At 33.8% G+C, this 16,439-nt stretch overlaps 1 protein-coding gene across 2 annotated transcripts in view; it reads left to right on the top strand.

The window, feature by feature from the left end:
• CWC27 (CWC27 spliceosome associated cyclophilin) overlaps nucleotides 1-16,439 on the top strand; it is a 106,224-nt gene that overhangs the window by 3,998 nt on the left and 85,787 nt on the right. For both annotated transcript variants that reach the window (XM_026670539.2, XM_026670540.2), the window contains exons 3-10: nucleotides 434-546; nucleotides 1,418-1,561; nucleotides 2,730-2,828; nucleotides 5,672-5,775; nucleotides 6,181-6,250; nucleotides 7,614-7,693; nucleotides 8,208-8,241; nucleotides 10,660-10,814. In XM_026670539.2, coding sequence (XP_026526324.1) covers nucleotides 434-546; nucleotides 1,418-1,561; nucleotides 2,730-2,828; nucleotides 5,672-5,775; nucleotides 6,181-6,250; nucleotides 7,614-7,693; nucleotides 8,208-8,241; nucleotides 10,660-10,814 — 799 coding nt within the window. The remainder of the gene's footprint in view (nucleotides 1-433; nucleotides 547-1,417; nucleotides 1,562-2,729; nucleotides 2,829-5,671; nucleotides 5,776-6,180; nucleotides 6,251-7,613; nucleotides 7,694-8,207; nucleotides 8,242-10,659; nucleotides 10,815-16,439) is intronic.

Here is a 16,439-nt window from a genome sequence, read left to right as displayed (position 1 = left end):
TTTCTCCTTAGTTCTAAGTTTCTTCTCTCCGTCATTAGTTTCTACCCATTGCTTCTTGTCCTATCCTCAGGTGCTTTGGAGAATAGCTTGACTCCCTCTTCTTTGTGGCAGCCCCTGACATATTGGAACACTGCTATCATGTCTCCCCAGTCCTTCTTTTCATCAGACATACTCAGTTCCAGCAATTGTTCTTTATATGTTTTAGCCTCTAGTCCTCTAATCATCTTTGTTGCTCTTCTCTGCACTCTTTCTAGAGTCTCAACATCTTTTTTACATCGTGGTGGCCAAACCTGGATACAGTATTCCAAGTGTATTAATTAATTTGATGTTGACATTTCCTCTGAAATAAATACACACAAATAAAAAGTAAGCCTCCCACCAGTGAAAATGTTGCAATTCCTATAAAGTGGCTTAACACTTATTTTATTTTCAGGCTATTATGACAACACCATATTTCATAGGGTTGTACCTGAATTTATAATACAAGGTGGTGATCCAACTGGTACTGGCTTAGGAGGAGAATCTATCTACGGAGCCCCTTTCAAGGTAACCTTCTGCTTTAGTTAGTTGTTTTTTAATCTGTTCTTTTTGTTACTATACAAGCACATCTCTTTTTCAATTAGTCCCCTTTTCTCCCCACCCCCTTTGATTTCAATGGTAGAAATTTGGACACAGTAGATGTGGACATATTCTTCTGAAATAGAGCTTAGGTATTGAAAATAGAGGTATATTTTTTTTGGGGGGGGTATTAAAGGATGAGTATTTTCTAGGTTTTCCCAGAATATGAGTTTATTCATAAAGACTTTAAACAAGCAAATGTTATAAATGAAATGCAAGTAGCCCTCACATAATGACAGCAGTTGGGACTGATAACTCCATTGCTAAGCAATACGGTCAATTTGGCAACTCAGCTATGTTAAGCTTAGTTGCTCAGCAACTCAGCTTCACTAAGCATTATGATCAATTGAGACATCATGTGACTGCGCCAGACTTAAGATATCTGTTCCATTGCAGTCGTTAAGTAGAATATCACTGACTGAGACTTGTGCCATTGCCAACTTCTCCACTGACTTTATTTGTCAGAAGCCGTGAGCGTGCAAATGGTGATTACCTGAACCACGATATGCTGTGACTGTTGTAAATGTGTGTCTGTTACAAAGTGATCATGTGACTGTGGAGATGCTGCAATGATTGTAAGTTCAAGGACTAATTATATGTCTGCATTTTAAGTGCTGTATAAGTTTGAGCCATCATTAAACAGGGCAGTCGTAAACTGAGGACTGCCAGTTTATTTGTTCAGATGTTGGTGGGAAATATGGTATGCCTTTTGTTCGCATTTTGGATTTCATCCTATGTGCATCAGTCTAAATGAATGGGAGGCAATTGTGCACTAATTCTTCTTTGTCATAATTTACAGGATGAATTCCATTCACGGTTGCGTTTTATTCGACGAGGACTCGTTGCCATGGCAAATGCCGGGCCTCATGATAATGGCAGCCAGTTCTTTTTTACTTTGGGCCGTGCGGATGAACTTAACAACAAGCACACTATCTTTGGAAAGGTCTTGAAAACTTCTATTCAAATGATATTTACTGTCTGCAAAGATTTGTTTATATTAACATTATTTTATTTGTGAGAACTAAAACAAGTGACAGGAAAAGCTTTCAAATTGTTTGGATACGATATTTGATGAAAAGTTATGGATAAACATAGACTGCAATATAAATAACTATATGTCATGAAGGATAAAAAAGTATAAGCTAGTGAAAGAAGGAGCAGTAAAGTGATAAGTAGAAAGAATAGAAAGAAATAGGTTGCTGTTAGTTCTTTGCTGTGGTAGATCACTTCCTGGTTCAGATGGAGCAAGTTGTACCTTGTAACCTCTCCATGGTGAGAGAATTGATTGAAACTAGTGGGATCAGCCACCTTATGCATTTTGATGGATTCCAATGGACACTTTCAGATTTTACAGCTATTTGGCAAAAATTATTCCATCAATCACCTCGTCAATCTCTGGAAGTGAGGATGGCCAGATTATTCAACATGGCTACTTCAGTCTTAAGGATTAACTTGTTAACAAATGAATTCTCATGGATAGAATACCAGTAGAGATACTGAATATGACCCAACATTGATGAAAGCCCATGTTTAAACTTCTACAGTGGCAGTACAGCAAAGATTTCTCTGTTCTTACAGTGGGTGTTCAATATTTTTATTTAACATGATCTGTTCCATACTGGGGAAAAGTGACCTTGGTAATCTGGTTAGAGGCTTTAAAATATTTTATGGAACACTTTATGCATAAATTCTTTCATATTCACTGTAGTTTTGATTCGGCTTGAGTGGGATCTGGTGAATTGATTGGGGTAATATCTTGAACCATTAGCTGGTATTCACTGTTGTTGATGCCCAGGAAATTGACAAAATGCCCCTCAGTATAAATTGCACCATTTAAGGATTGAATCCATGGCCCTCCTATCTTCTAAGGAATTAACTGGGACGTTATCCATGTTCCTTTCTGTGAAGTGGGAGGGAGGAACTGCTATTAATTTGATATTTTTAATTCTGTATTTTGTGGATTTGTTACTATTGTAATCACAAGTTGTTTGGAATGGGCCAATGTAGAAATAATAGTAATAAATACATAAATTGATATTTTTAAATTAAAATGTGTTTTGAACATAATTTGTGAAAAGGTAGCTTTTAAAAAGGTCCTTCTAATTTGGCAGATCACTGGAGATACTATATATAATATGTTGCGACTTTCAGAAGTTGAAATTGGCATGGATGAAAGACCAGTCAATCCATATAAAATAACAAGCACAGAGGTAGGAATAAGATTATTTGTAATAGATCTAAATATATATTTCTCTTCTGTCAATGCTATTAAAATGAAATGAGATATTTTCTTGTACTTTACTTCAATATTAGAAATAATTGAAAATTCAACTTGTATATCATGAATATGTTACCATTTTTGACCCAAGTGCCAATCTTGACATCTCTTTCTGATGTATTGCACGGTTAGTGGTGCTATTCTACCAGTTCGGGCCAATTCTGGCATACTGGTAGCACCAAAGATCAGCGGAGACCGAACCGGTTCTCTCTGATGAGCTGCCGTTGGGCCCACCTGCCCGCCCAGGCTGCCATACTGACCTTTATTCCCTGCTTTTGAAGCGCAGCTGCTTTGGGCGGCACAGCAGATTGCCGCGCGTCAGCTGCTGAAGCGACAGGGAGAGTGCAGGATTGCAGGAGGTGAGTAGGAAAGCTTCTGTGCATGCACAAAGTGTGCATTTGGCACGTGCTCTAAGTGTGCATTTGGCACGTGTGCAAAGTGTATGTGCCCATGCAAAGCACGCCCACCAAGCCACGCCCACCGAACCAGTGGTAAACTACTTTGAAACTTACTACTGTGCACGGTTCTTACTTAACTATCACAATTGGGAACAGCAACTTAGTTATTAAAATAGTTGCTAAGTGAAACTTGATTGTGGTTATAATCTTATTTTAGCTTTTCTTTGCTTTACAGACCTATAAAGGTCTTCAATGCAGAGATAGGTTGTAAAGTTACTTTTTCATTACTGTCATAACTGAATAATCACTAAATAAGGCAGTCACTAAATAAGGATTACCTGTAGTTAATAAAAAGCCAGAAGCTACTGATACTACTTGCTTACACATAATCAAGGCAATTCTAGGAGATATTCACAGGTGTTTAATTTGAATTATTATTTTTCTTAAAATAAGAAAAAGCCAGGAATGAAACCCTTGGTTTGCCTAGATTTTGTATATTTGACCACAGTTGCTTGCCCAAGACATTCAAATTATAGGTTCAGAACTGAAAATTAATTTCATATCAATTATATCAAATTATAGAAATCTCAAAAAGTTTCATGCACAGTAGTGTACATGAAAAAAGGTGTGTGAATCCTTTCGAATTTTCAATATTTCAATATTTCTGCATAAATATCTTTTAAAAGTGTGGTCTGTTCTTTACATAAGCCCTAAAACTAGATAACAAGGACCAAATTAAGCAAATGATTCAAAAACATATTTGTTCATTGATTTATTGAGGAAAATGATCCAAATTATGAATTCATATGAAAATTAGAGTCAGATGTTTTGATCAATGGGATGATAATTAGGTTTGAGTGTGGGAGGTTCTTCCTTATTAAAAGAACAGACTTCTGGATATTCACTATCGAAATGTGATTTTTACAACACAGGTATGTGGAAGTATGTCATGGCTTGAACAAAGGAGATGTCTAAGGATGTCTGAAAAATAAATTGTTGATGTTTTCAACAGGCTGGGAAAAACTATTTTCAAAGAGTATGGACTTCACTAGTCCAATATCAGGCAGATCCTGTGCAAATAGAGGCAATCAATGGCATTGTTATCCTTTCCAGGAGATCAATCAAGATCACACCAAGAACAAGGCTTGTTATACTCCAGGAGGCCTCAAAGAAGCCCAGTATAATGTCTAAGGGTATAAAGGCCTCTCTTGCATTGGTGAATGTCCATGTTCATGAAACCACCATCAGAAAAACACTGAACAACAATGGTGTGCCTGGCAGGGTTGGAAGGAGAAAGCCACTTCTATCCAAAAGAACATTGTTCCCCATCTTCGGTTTGCAAGAACCACCTAGATAAGTCGAAGACTGTTAGAACAACATTCTATGGACAGATGAGATCAAAGTAGACTAGTAATTGAATGAAAAGCTTTATGTTTGTTGAAAAACAAACACTGCATTCGAGCATAACAGCCTTATCCAAGCTGTGAAACATGGTGTTAGGATCTTGGTTTGGTCCTGCTTTGCTATTTCAGGACCAGGAGTGCTTGCCATTATTGATGGAACTATACATTCTGAATTATATCAGCAAATTCAGGGTAAACCGTATGTCTGTGAAAACTTGAAGATCAAGAGAAGTGGATCATACAGCAAGTCAATGATCCAAAACACACAAGTTTTATAAACAAAGAATGATTAAAGCAGAAAAATGTTTTGGAATGTCTAAGACCTTCCCATAATCCTATAGAAATGTGGAAGGATCTGAAGTAGACATTTCATGCACAGAAGCTCACCAACATCCCAAAGTTGAATCTCTTCTATAGAGAGGAATGAACTAAAACTCCTCCAAGCAAATGTATTTGACTGATCAACAGTTATAGGAAACATTTAGTTGAAATTATTGCTGTCCAAGAAGATCACATTAGTTACTGAATCCAAAGGTTCATATACTGTATTTTGGCAAATACAAATTTGTGGCTATGATATATTTTCCTCAATAAACATATTAATAGGTATAATGATTTTGGCTCATTTGTTTAATTGGTTCTCTTTATCTGGTTTTAGGACCTGTATGAAGAACATATCACCATTTAGGTCATGGAACTTTTCTGTTAAGTTTTCATATTTCTTAACTGATGGATATTTCAAACATTTGTTTGATTGATTTCCAATAAAAACTGGCATATAACTAATTTGCCCATTGTTAGATAATGCTGTTACCTAAAGTATATAATCTTCAACTAAGCTAGATTTAGTAAGTTATGTTCAGGAAGCCTAATTATGCTTCCTCACCATTTCTAGATTGCAGTGTTTGGGTGCTTATGAAATATTATTTTTCAAAATAGAAGGTCTTAAAAGATTAATAAAACATTTGTTTTAGGTTTTATTTAATCCTTTTGATGATATAATTCCAAGGATGAGTAAAAAGCTGAAGAATGAGAAACCAGTGGAAGAAGTTGAGAAGACAAAATCAAAAGGCACAAAGTAAGAATAGTTTATTTATTTATTTCCTTCAAACCCAGTCATAGTTTACTACATACAGATTAGGATTTGATTCATGCCTTGACACTGAATTATATTCAAATAATAGTTGTGTAAAAGATAATGAACAGAATCCAGTTGTATGCTTTCTTGAGTGGAACATTGCACCCTGAGAAGTAAGTCTTATGCTGTAGTCTCTTATACATCGTCAAACTGTGTTCTAAGGAAGATTTTAAGGACACTTGACAAAGTACAGCAAGAAGAAAATCCTATTGCAGAGGTTGGCTGGGATTATGTGAGATTTCAACAGGAAAATTAAACTTTTGAAGTGACAATAATATTCAAAAGAATTCTGGATTTTTATGTGCTCTACTGTTAAATGAAGGTACCTCTTTTTTCTATTTGAAGAAATTTTAGCCTGCTTTCATTTGGAGAAGAAGCTGAGGAGGAAGAAGTAGAAGTCAACAAAGTTAGTCAGGTATAATTTCAAGCTAACTACCTATATACTATGAATCTGTTTAATTTTCAACATTGTGAAATTAATGTCCAGATTTGCTTATTAAAGTTTTATTAGTAAATTGAATATACGCTGAGGTCTCAGACTATGGATTTAGATAAAATAATGATAAATAAAAGTAATAATATATCTTGATAGTATATTAGTAAGTCTTACTAGTAGAAATTATAAAGTTCTAGACTTGAAGATTACCTATTCTTACCCTAAAACATAGTAAATTGTGCTTAATAGCAATTATTTCTCTGAAAGTTTGTAGATACGCATCTTCAGCCAAAAGTAAAAAGATGAGAAGGTTTGTAGGGAGACTTGTATTGTTTGTGATGAATGCATTTGCCCTCTCTTAATGTCTTACCAGAGCTAGGGTTTCTTCTTGGACTTAGCATTGTTCTGAGAAATTTAGCTGCTACTGTTGCCAGGAGTGCTTTTTATCAATCTTGGCAGTCAGTTCAACTATTGAATGTATAGAGAGAAGGATTGAGAAGGATGGTTTTTGGATTAGTTGCCTTTAAGTTGCCTTTTGTTGGGCTGTCTAGCAAATCGAATTGGTATAGGACAGTGATAGCTAACCTTTTCCGGATGGAGTGCCAATGCGTGTGTGTGCCCGAACGCCAAAATGCAATGCATGTGCCACCTGCCCGCACACCTCCTTCCCCCCACGCATGCGCAGCAAATACCCGACAACCAGCTGGCCGGCGGGGGTGCTCGCATATGTGCAGTGGAGTTGAACTAGGGCAACAGCTTGCATGCCCACAGAGAGAGTGTTATGTGCCACCTGTGGCATGCGTACCATAGGTTCATCATCATCGGTATATGATATACAGGTAACTGCAGGCTATTAAAAGAGATAAAATAATTGGTTCCTGCTTACTTTCAATACACAATTGAAAGTAAATAAAGAAATTGAAAGTTCTGATTACAATTTTACGCACAAAATAATCTGGCACCTGCTATCCTGAAGGTTATTTTTCTTACGTAAAACTCTCAATATATCTATGTGCAATATAAGATAAATTATTTGATTATTTCCTGCTTCTCTGAAATCCAGGGAGTTTCAAAGGCCAATTTGATAATAGAAACAACACCAAGGTTAGATCTTCCTGCAGAATAAACCCATTTCTCCTTTGTAACAAATATAGGTAGCAGATCTTCATAGTTTTATTTGAATGAACATCTGCAATCAACACAATATATATGACAGTAGTTTTAATAATTAGGATTTTGTATGAGTAGCAATGCTCTGTTTTTTTTCATAGAGAAATTTGTGATACAAAAGTGAAGACATTTTCTCATAAACCCATCATTCCATTCTTTTAAAAAAATTTAGAGCATGAAAGGAAAAAGCAAAAGTAGTCATGATTTACTGAAAGATGATCCACATTTGAGTTCTGTTCCTGCCATTGACAGGTAAATAAACTGTGGCTAATTCAAAAATAATTCTGTTTGTTTAAAAGTGTAGAATTTATATTGTGATAAATATGTGAAATTTGGCCTACTTGTTACTGCATTATAAACCAACCTTTTTTCCACACATTTTAGTACTGCAGCTTTCAGAATTCCCAGCTAGCATGGCCAGTAGCCATGTCTGAATTTCTCTTCACTTAGGGAGGGCTAGGGTTAAGATTAGGAAGGACTGCCATACATTATTAGGCAATTGCCTATTTACCAAACGTTTATTGTGGATATCATGCAGCTTTGATTGCAACTCTTGAGTTAAGGCAGCTCCTTTAAACATATATGATATTTATTTATGAAATAGTAATCAGATTGCCTTTGTTTCTACTGGAAAAAAAATTAATGAGTTGGGATAAAGGCTACACTAAGTAAAAACCTGTACCTAAACCAAAAAAATCATTTAGATTAATTTTACTTTAGAACATGTATTATGAAACAATTACTTACATGTTGCATTTTCTTTCAGTGACAAAGGAAATGAAAGTGATAATTCAGATCAGGTAAGACCTTTACATTTGCTACAATATTTATGGGGCTAATGTCTGTTACCATTACACATCTGGTTACTGTCTCAGCTGCTGCTGAAACTTTAGTAGTATTTAATTGTCCTCTTAACAAAAAGGTTTCAGTCAAGTAAGTTGGGTAGGAAATTTTTTCCTAGCTCATTAGTTCAGTTATACATTTCAGAGATTTGTATGCTGCCAGTTCATCTTAGATATGAGGTGGCTTTTGTGAGTAAACAATAAAGCATACACTATCATCACATATATAGCCCATCTTTTCAATCCCAGGCCCAACTAGCAGCTGTCACTCCCATCACCTCTTGTTTTGAAAGGTTTTTGGAATAGCACCACCTAAATGCTCTTCTGAAATTACTATACTGAGGGGATCTGATTTTGGGGGGTAAGTTGTTCCAAAGGCATTCAACAGAGAAGTCTTGTTCATGGATCCCATGTTCTTCATATCTTGAATGCAGAAAAGTTTCTGCACCATGTCCTTCTCACCAGTGTGTACTGGCTAATTAGATTCTGCACGGAACAAATATAGTAGCCTCTGAGGTAATGAAAACCTGAGTTTAAAGAGCTTTATAAGTAATAATTGTCACCTTGAATTGTACCCAGAAGCCTCCTGGATTTGGAATCAGAAGGCTGTTGCATAGTAGTACTTCTGTCTTGTTTAGATTTGTCATAAGTCTGTTGTATCCCGTCCTTCATAGCCTGTAGGCACTGGTTCCTGGTTTCCAGCGCAGGGTTACATTCTGAAGTTGTTTAATTTTATCTAGTCCCTCACTGATTTGCACTGAGATAATCTTTATCCAGGATATTTTGTGATTGACTATCTGAATAACATTTTCCCCCCAGAAGAAGATCAGATAAGGAAAATGGTTCTCCAAAATAACTGGGTCAAAGGATGAATGAACTCTTGGTGGGCCATCATTACCCATTTAGAGCCAATAATATACCATAACTCTTTCTTGTAAAAGAGCCATTCAGCATCTTAGTTGGGGGACACTCAAATGCAGATTGCAGGAGAAGGAGCTGAAAAATGAGAGACATTTTCTGATGCAGAATAGCCCAGATGTTGATAACGATACCAATTTTGTGACTGAGAGCCAGCTTTGATAATTCAACCAAGCAAGTTATGTCAACCATGTGATTTCCTTGACTCCAATGGTCTCACTTGATGGAGGAATATACTTTTGATTTTCAGCAGAGGTTGAAAGCTGATAGCATGTAAAGGCTATATTTATTTTTGGTATGCATCATTGTTCCTAATCAACTGTCCTTGGATTGGAGAGCTGAACTACCTTGTGTAAAAGCTTCAGTATCATTCTGGTAGTAGTTGTCCTCTAAGGTAACCCATTTCATTTCCTGTCATGGAATGTAAGATTGATGTTAGCCTTCCAAGATAGATAGACAGGAAACAGGACCAGCTGGATTAATTCTACTTTATTGTAAACTTATATTAACAGAATCTTGCAAGTCGGATAGTACTAATCTCCCACCACCTCTTTTACAGCCTTATAAGTTGGGGAAGTTCCTTTGTAACTTACTTTCTCAGTAGTTGTGCAGCTGTGGGCTATGTCCTCTTATCTGATCATTCCTTAGGCACCACTGCTTCCACCTCTCCTCCCATGTGAGATCATTCCCACAAAGCGTTACAGTGCTTCCACTTAGACATTGCTGTTTGAGACTAGATGCCTTCCAGGATCAGGAATTTTAAGTTGCCAACCAAAAATGTTTTTATTTTACATTTGGAGATAAAATATATTTGCATCACTTGTTTTTGCACTGAATAATGTTTGGTATTAAATTTTTAAATGTCCTTGGTGGTAAATTCATGTATACTTTACAGAGGTGATAAGTATTTAAGGATATAAATAACATTTAGATTTGTTAACTTCTAGTAAAAAATATGGAATACTTTATTTTGGCTTCTGTATGGATCTCAGCGAGCAAATTCACTTGGCTTCCTTGCCGTTTGAGAACCCACAAGCAAAGAAACATAATTTCTTTTGGAAATGATAGCTCTTTGGATACATGCATCTTTTGGAGCTGAGAGTGTTGCAGTTTTTACTTGCCCACAGCGTAATAACTGTGCAGGAAAGCTATGCTGTGGCATAGTTTTTAGAGATTGCTTGTGACAGTGACACACAATACCTTGAACATTTTTATCAATGGTGCCAAAAACATATTTCATTTAGGTACAAACCTAATTATTTGAGAGGAAAAAAGCTTTAAAAGGGTTCCCCATTTTTATATTTTGGGGACTTTCATATCTCTATAAATAACTTACTCTTTTAGAAATATGCTTTTCTAACACAGTGGTCACGAGAAATAATATTTTTTGAATTGAAACTGAGCATAAACTAAAGTCATATAAACTAAAATGTATGAATGTCTTAACAACCTGCCCAGGATGAAGAGGAGGGATATTGTGATGAAGATGATGGTCTTGATAATGAAGAAAAGAATCAGATGAGAAAACGAGTTGTGGAGAAGTTAAAGAAAAATACTGATATACCTGTTAAAAAAATAACAGAAGGAGAGCAAAAGCAGAAGAGTAGCCGTAGGTGAGTAATGCATATCTTTTTTTTTTTTTTTTTTTTAAAAACTTTTTAAAAAAAATTTAGACAAACACACACACACAACATAAAAACATCAAGCCATCTTCCACTTACGTCCATACAGTGTGTCGGTTGGTTGCAAATTGTTTTGTGCATCCACTCCATAGTCCTCACTTACAATTACTTGTATATATTCTCATATTATCAATCAAATATTCCTAAATACATTATTATCATTGTTACTCAATCATTTGACTATACTATATTCATTCATATTATGCAAGATACTCCATATTTTTAAATTGATTTATCTTATAGTAATTCATATTATCATCCTAAATCCATCCCATAAAATACGATAATACATCTTTATATATTCTATATAGTTCTATTCTAAAGTTCTACATATTTCATTACCATATTTTATTTTCTAACCATTGATAAAACAAATCCCAAATCTTATAAAATTGTTTTATCTTCTTGTTCTCTAATTTCAAATGTCAATTTACTCATTTCAGCACATTCTATTATTTTCTTGATAAGTTCCTCTCCTGCGTTGGTATTTTCTCATTTTTCCAATTTTTGGCAAATACAATCCTAGCCGCTGTTAATACATTTACAATCAATTCCCTACTATATATTTCAGGTAAAATTCCCAATAAAAATATCTCTGGTTTCAAGTCTATGTGTTTTTTTGTCATTTTTTCCAACCATGTGTGGATTTTAGTCCAATATCTTTGAGCATCCGCACACGTCCACCACATATGGTAATATGAACCAGGTGTCTGATGACATTTTCAACATTTCAACATTTTTCAGATTTGTTCTTGAACATTCTTGCTATTCTTGTTGGGGGTAAGTGCCACCTGTAAAACATCTTATGCAAGTTTTCTTTATATGCTGTTCACATTGTCATTTTATAATTTTGAGACCACAATTTTTGCCATTTCTCTAAGTCAATCCCATATCCAAAATTTTCCCCCCAAGCAATCATTGTTTCTTTAACTTGTTCTTCTAGCTTAATTTCTAATAAATATCCATACAGTTTTTTAATCACCTTATCATCAGTACCTGTCAAAATCTTATTTAAGTCAGTCAGTTTATCATAAAAACCTTCTGTTTTGGAATCTTTATCATATCTAGAGCGTATTTGCGCATATGAAAACCAATTCATCTTTATACCTGGTTCTTCTAGTTTTTGCATAGATTTAAGTTCACCCTTTTCATTCAATATTTCACCATATCTAACTGTTTGTTCCTTTTTATATGTTATAGGATAAGAAAATGTTTCAGTAGTTGATAGCCAGACTGGAATTTTCAAATAGCATTGCCTTTTAGTCTTCTCCCAGTTTAACAACAAAGCCTCACGTATATAATGTCTTCTAAAATACCCCTGTACTTTAGTTCCTTGTACCATAAGAAGGCGTGCCAACCTAGCAACAAATCATGTCCTTCTAATGTCAACAATCTAGTGTTTCTTAATGTTATCCATTCAGATTATACACATCAGATTTGTAGCTTGATAGTATAACTCCCAATTAGGTAGACCAAATCTTCCTCTTAACAGTTTTAATTTTATTCTTGCTTTCTTTCCCTGCCATATATACTTCAGCACTATTTCATTTAAATCTTCAAAATAGTCTTTCCCTAACCTCATTGGAATTGTTTGAAACAGATATAAACTTCTAGGTAATATATTCATATTATTAATGATAATTGTAAATTTTCCCATTTCGCCAAGTCTGTCGCAATCTGTTGTTTGAGTTTAATATAGTTATTCTCTTTAAGTGTGCTACACCTCGCTGTCAAATGCATCCCCAAGTACTTAGCCTTATTTGTGACCTGGATTTTCAAAACATCTGCCAATTCTTCCTTTTGTCTTAATAACATATTCTTTGTCAAAATCTTCATTTTATGTTTATTTATTTTCAAACCAGCTACTTTTCCATATGCCTCTATATTTTCTATCAGTTTAAATGCTGTTACAGTCTACTCAATAATTGTGAGACATGGGAAATGGAAAAAACAATTTCAAGATAAAATCAAAACACTTGTGAATGGCATGTTATCAAGAGATGGCTTTGGAAAAGCCGATTCAATTTTTTATTAATTTCAGTGAATCAAAGCATGTGGCAAAAGAAAGTATGAATAGAACTTCGGTGGGAGATTCTGCTGAAATTTTGTCAAATGTCTGAGAGCTATCAAAAGTTTTAAAGTTAAACAATCAAAGACAATTTTGAAAGTTAAATACATTATTGGAGTAAGACTTCATATGTGAAATAATATTGCTTTTATAGTAATTTTGATATAATTTTTATGTTCATTTGCCAAAATTGCTCATTTAGTGCTATACATATGAGTCTTGTTTGTTGAGAATTGGGATTCTAGTGAGACAGCAAAACTTGCTTTTTACCTAATAGAAGAGAATACCACAATAAATCATAAATATCTGGCCATTTAATTTTATATACACTGTTCTGCAAAGAAACAGACAGAATGGCTTTTTCCCCAGGAGGATGCTTTGGTTGCATTCTAGATTGAAGAGATTGAACTTTCATGACGTTGCATTGGACTTTGATTAATCTTTACAAAATAAATACTTTCTTTTTAAGATCCTGTTTCAAATCTACCTCTTGGTATCCCTCTTATATGTGATGTCATAGAATTATAGCATTGGAAGGGACCTTGAAGATCTTCTGGTCCAAACCCTTGCCAAAGGCAGAATTCCTCAACTCCATCTTGGATAAATCTTTGGTTGCCCAGTCTTTTCTCCTCAATTAAGGGATCACATGTTCAAAAAGAACGTGGCAAAGATCATTTTGTTTCCTGTCACACACATTTCTTTTTAATTGTAGAAACCTAAGGTAAAATAGATTTTTCCAATCATAAAACAAATGTTGTAGATATTCATAAAATATATTTTAAATGTTGTGATTGTGAAAAAAATATTAGAACATGTAATTAGAATCTTCCTTTTTAAGTAATCACCTATCAAAGCTTTTAGTTGGATTGTTGACCTGTAGATGGAGCTCACGTGTCGTATATTTATGGACAGCCACTGGCTTCATTTTTTAAAATTTGGTTTAATTTAATTTAAATTAATTTTACTGATTGTTGATATAACGATCTCAACTTTAAGGATATAACAGTAGAGGCGTGCTAATTATGAGCCATAGATGGCAAATAAAGAATAAATCTTTTTTATAGTATAGAAACTGTAAAGATATAGTCTTTCTACAGAGAAAAATAAAATTCAGAAAACATATGAACATTAATTATGGCATAACTAAACTGTAATGATTAAAACTAATTAATAAGCTTTAGTTGATAGTAGATGATAATTAGTTTTTAATTAAACCGAGGCAGCAGATTATTTAGAAGCTATTTTCATTTGCATGTCTCAGTAAAAGAAGCCTTTGAATAATTATTGTTACTTCTTTCTTCAGTATTTCCAAAAGTCACATTTTGAAATAAATTATTTAAAAATCGTAATTTGTATTTCTAGAACTTGATTGAAAATAGTAGGGAAAAATCCACTGTAATAGTTTTACTTCATTTCCTCAAGATGACAAGCAGTAACTTGCTTTCCAGTAATGCCTCTCCGTAATGGCATAAATTTTTGGTCCTTTCCACAAGAGAAGCAGTGAATAACAGTGTTTTGTCTCATCTCACAGAATCCATCATACCAAATTCAGTGGAAGTTGATTTTTTTAGATCAATTTAATTTGAAATGGCAGTCTTATGCACCAGCCATTCTTCTGGTAACAGAGTCGATATGCTAACATGTCTTGTGTAAATCAGTATATTCTTTTATCTCTTCTCACTGCCCATTTTAGGGAGAAAAATGTTTGCTTTCCTTTTTTATATATTATGCATCATTTTATTTGTCTCGTTCATGTTTTTCTTTATTTGCTATTTTGTAAACTAAAAAGACCTAATGTTTATAGCCATTACCCACATGACTTTGATCACATGTGCTGCTCCTTTCTGTACCTTTTTCATTTGTGGTATTCTTGTTGAGATTATTTGAACTATGGAAATTTAAGCAAAAGATTTCTCCCTTACAAAATCGTTACAAAAACAATTAAGGGAAAGCCTCTAGCAAAAATCTTCCTATAGCAAAGTTCACTATTTTTGCTTGAACTTTTTACGTTTTGCAACATAGTATAAATCCAACTTTCTAACTATATATTAAAACAAAAAACAATAGGTAATTTATTTGTTATATTTCATGTTTTCAAATTAAAATCCTTCCACAGCAGTTTACAGCCAAATTTAAACACTATAAAATAACAAGCTATTTCAAAATGTTAAAGATTTAAGTATGTCAAGATAGAATATAAAATCAGCATACTTTTGATGAAACGATTTTGTAAGGGAGAAATCTTTTGCTTAAATTTCCATAGTTCAAATAATGTTGGATCCATCCTTTGTTTTGAATAATCAATATCCCTCTCTGTGTTTTAAAGATTAGAGGAAAAGTTCATTTTTTTAATTTGATGTAATTAGATTTTGGGCAAAAATGTAGACCAAAAGCAGTTCTTTCCATGTCATACCCCTTCAACATTTAACAATTCTCATGAGATGCTAAAATATAATATTCTAAAATATGAATTTATTTATTTATTTATTCATTCATTCATTCATTTATTTATGTATCAAATGTAATTGTTTATCAAATTTCTACACTGAGATTCTCATCCTAAAGTCAATAATTTCTTTAGGTGGAATAAGCAAAAGCATTATATTTGCACTTATGTTATTTTAAGTCTTGTCTCATAATTCTAGGCCATGCAAGATTTAACATGTAAAATATCATTTTTTTCCACATTAATGCCTGTCCAAATCACCCAAGGGCTCGATTGACTCTACATCAAATGCTTTGGTTGTGGCATAGATATTCTGAGACAATCTACTTGATTAGGAGTTCTAGTTTAAGATAGTCTTCTTTGTCTTCTTCATCTCAATATCTTCATTTGCTTGGAAATGAAATGGAAATGATTTTCCATTTATTGGAAAATGGTATACATTTTATCAAAGTGTAGTGGGAAAGTGCTTGGGGTTGAACTTTTATGTAGTTTTGCATGCAAATGAGACCTGTAAAGTTACTTGACTTTATTACTCTTTATTGCCCTTTTTTACAATGAATTGTCAGACCTTGATTTCAGTCAGCAGTTTAATTCACATTAAGCAGAACAGCCTTGGCCTGAGCTCTCCATCATATAATAAAGTCATATTTACTACTGTAGTCAGTAATCTGTTTCAGGGTTTTGATTTATACATGCCATAAATCTTCAAATGAGATGCTTAGGAATTTATCAGTATATATATATATATATATATATATATATATATATATATATAATATTATATGTTATATGTAATGTATTATATTATATATATATATATATATATATATATATATATATATATATATATATATATATATATATATATATATATATATATATCATCTCTTTTTGAACTGTTAAAAGATTCATTTCTTTTTTCTAGGATTGAATGGTTTCTGAAGGAGTAATACAAATCTGTAAAAGAGCACAGCTACTTTAATGTTTAAAAAGAGGTCCTATTTATGTACTCAAAGCACCTTTTTGGAAAATTTTGCACAGC

This window comes from Notechis scutatus, chromosome 2 (assembly GCF_049901735.1).
Source record: "Notechis scutatus isolate UNSWTSFEM ecotype Mainland chromosome 2, rNotScu1.2, whole genome shotgun sequence".
NCBI classification, from domain to species: domain Eukaryota; kingdom Metazoa; phylum Chordata; class Lepidosauria; order Squamata; family Elapidae; genus Notechis; species Notechis scutatus.
Note: the sequence above shows the minus strand (reverse complement) of the source record. Positions and strands in the feature narration are given on the sequence as shown.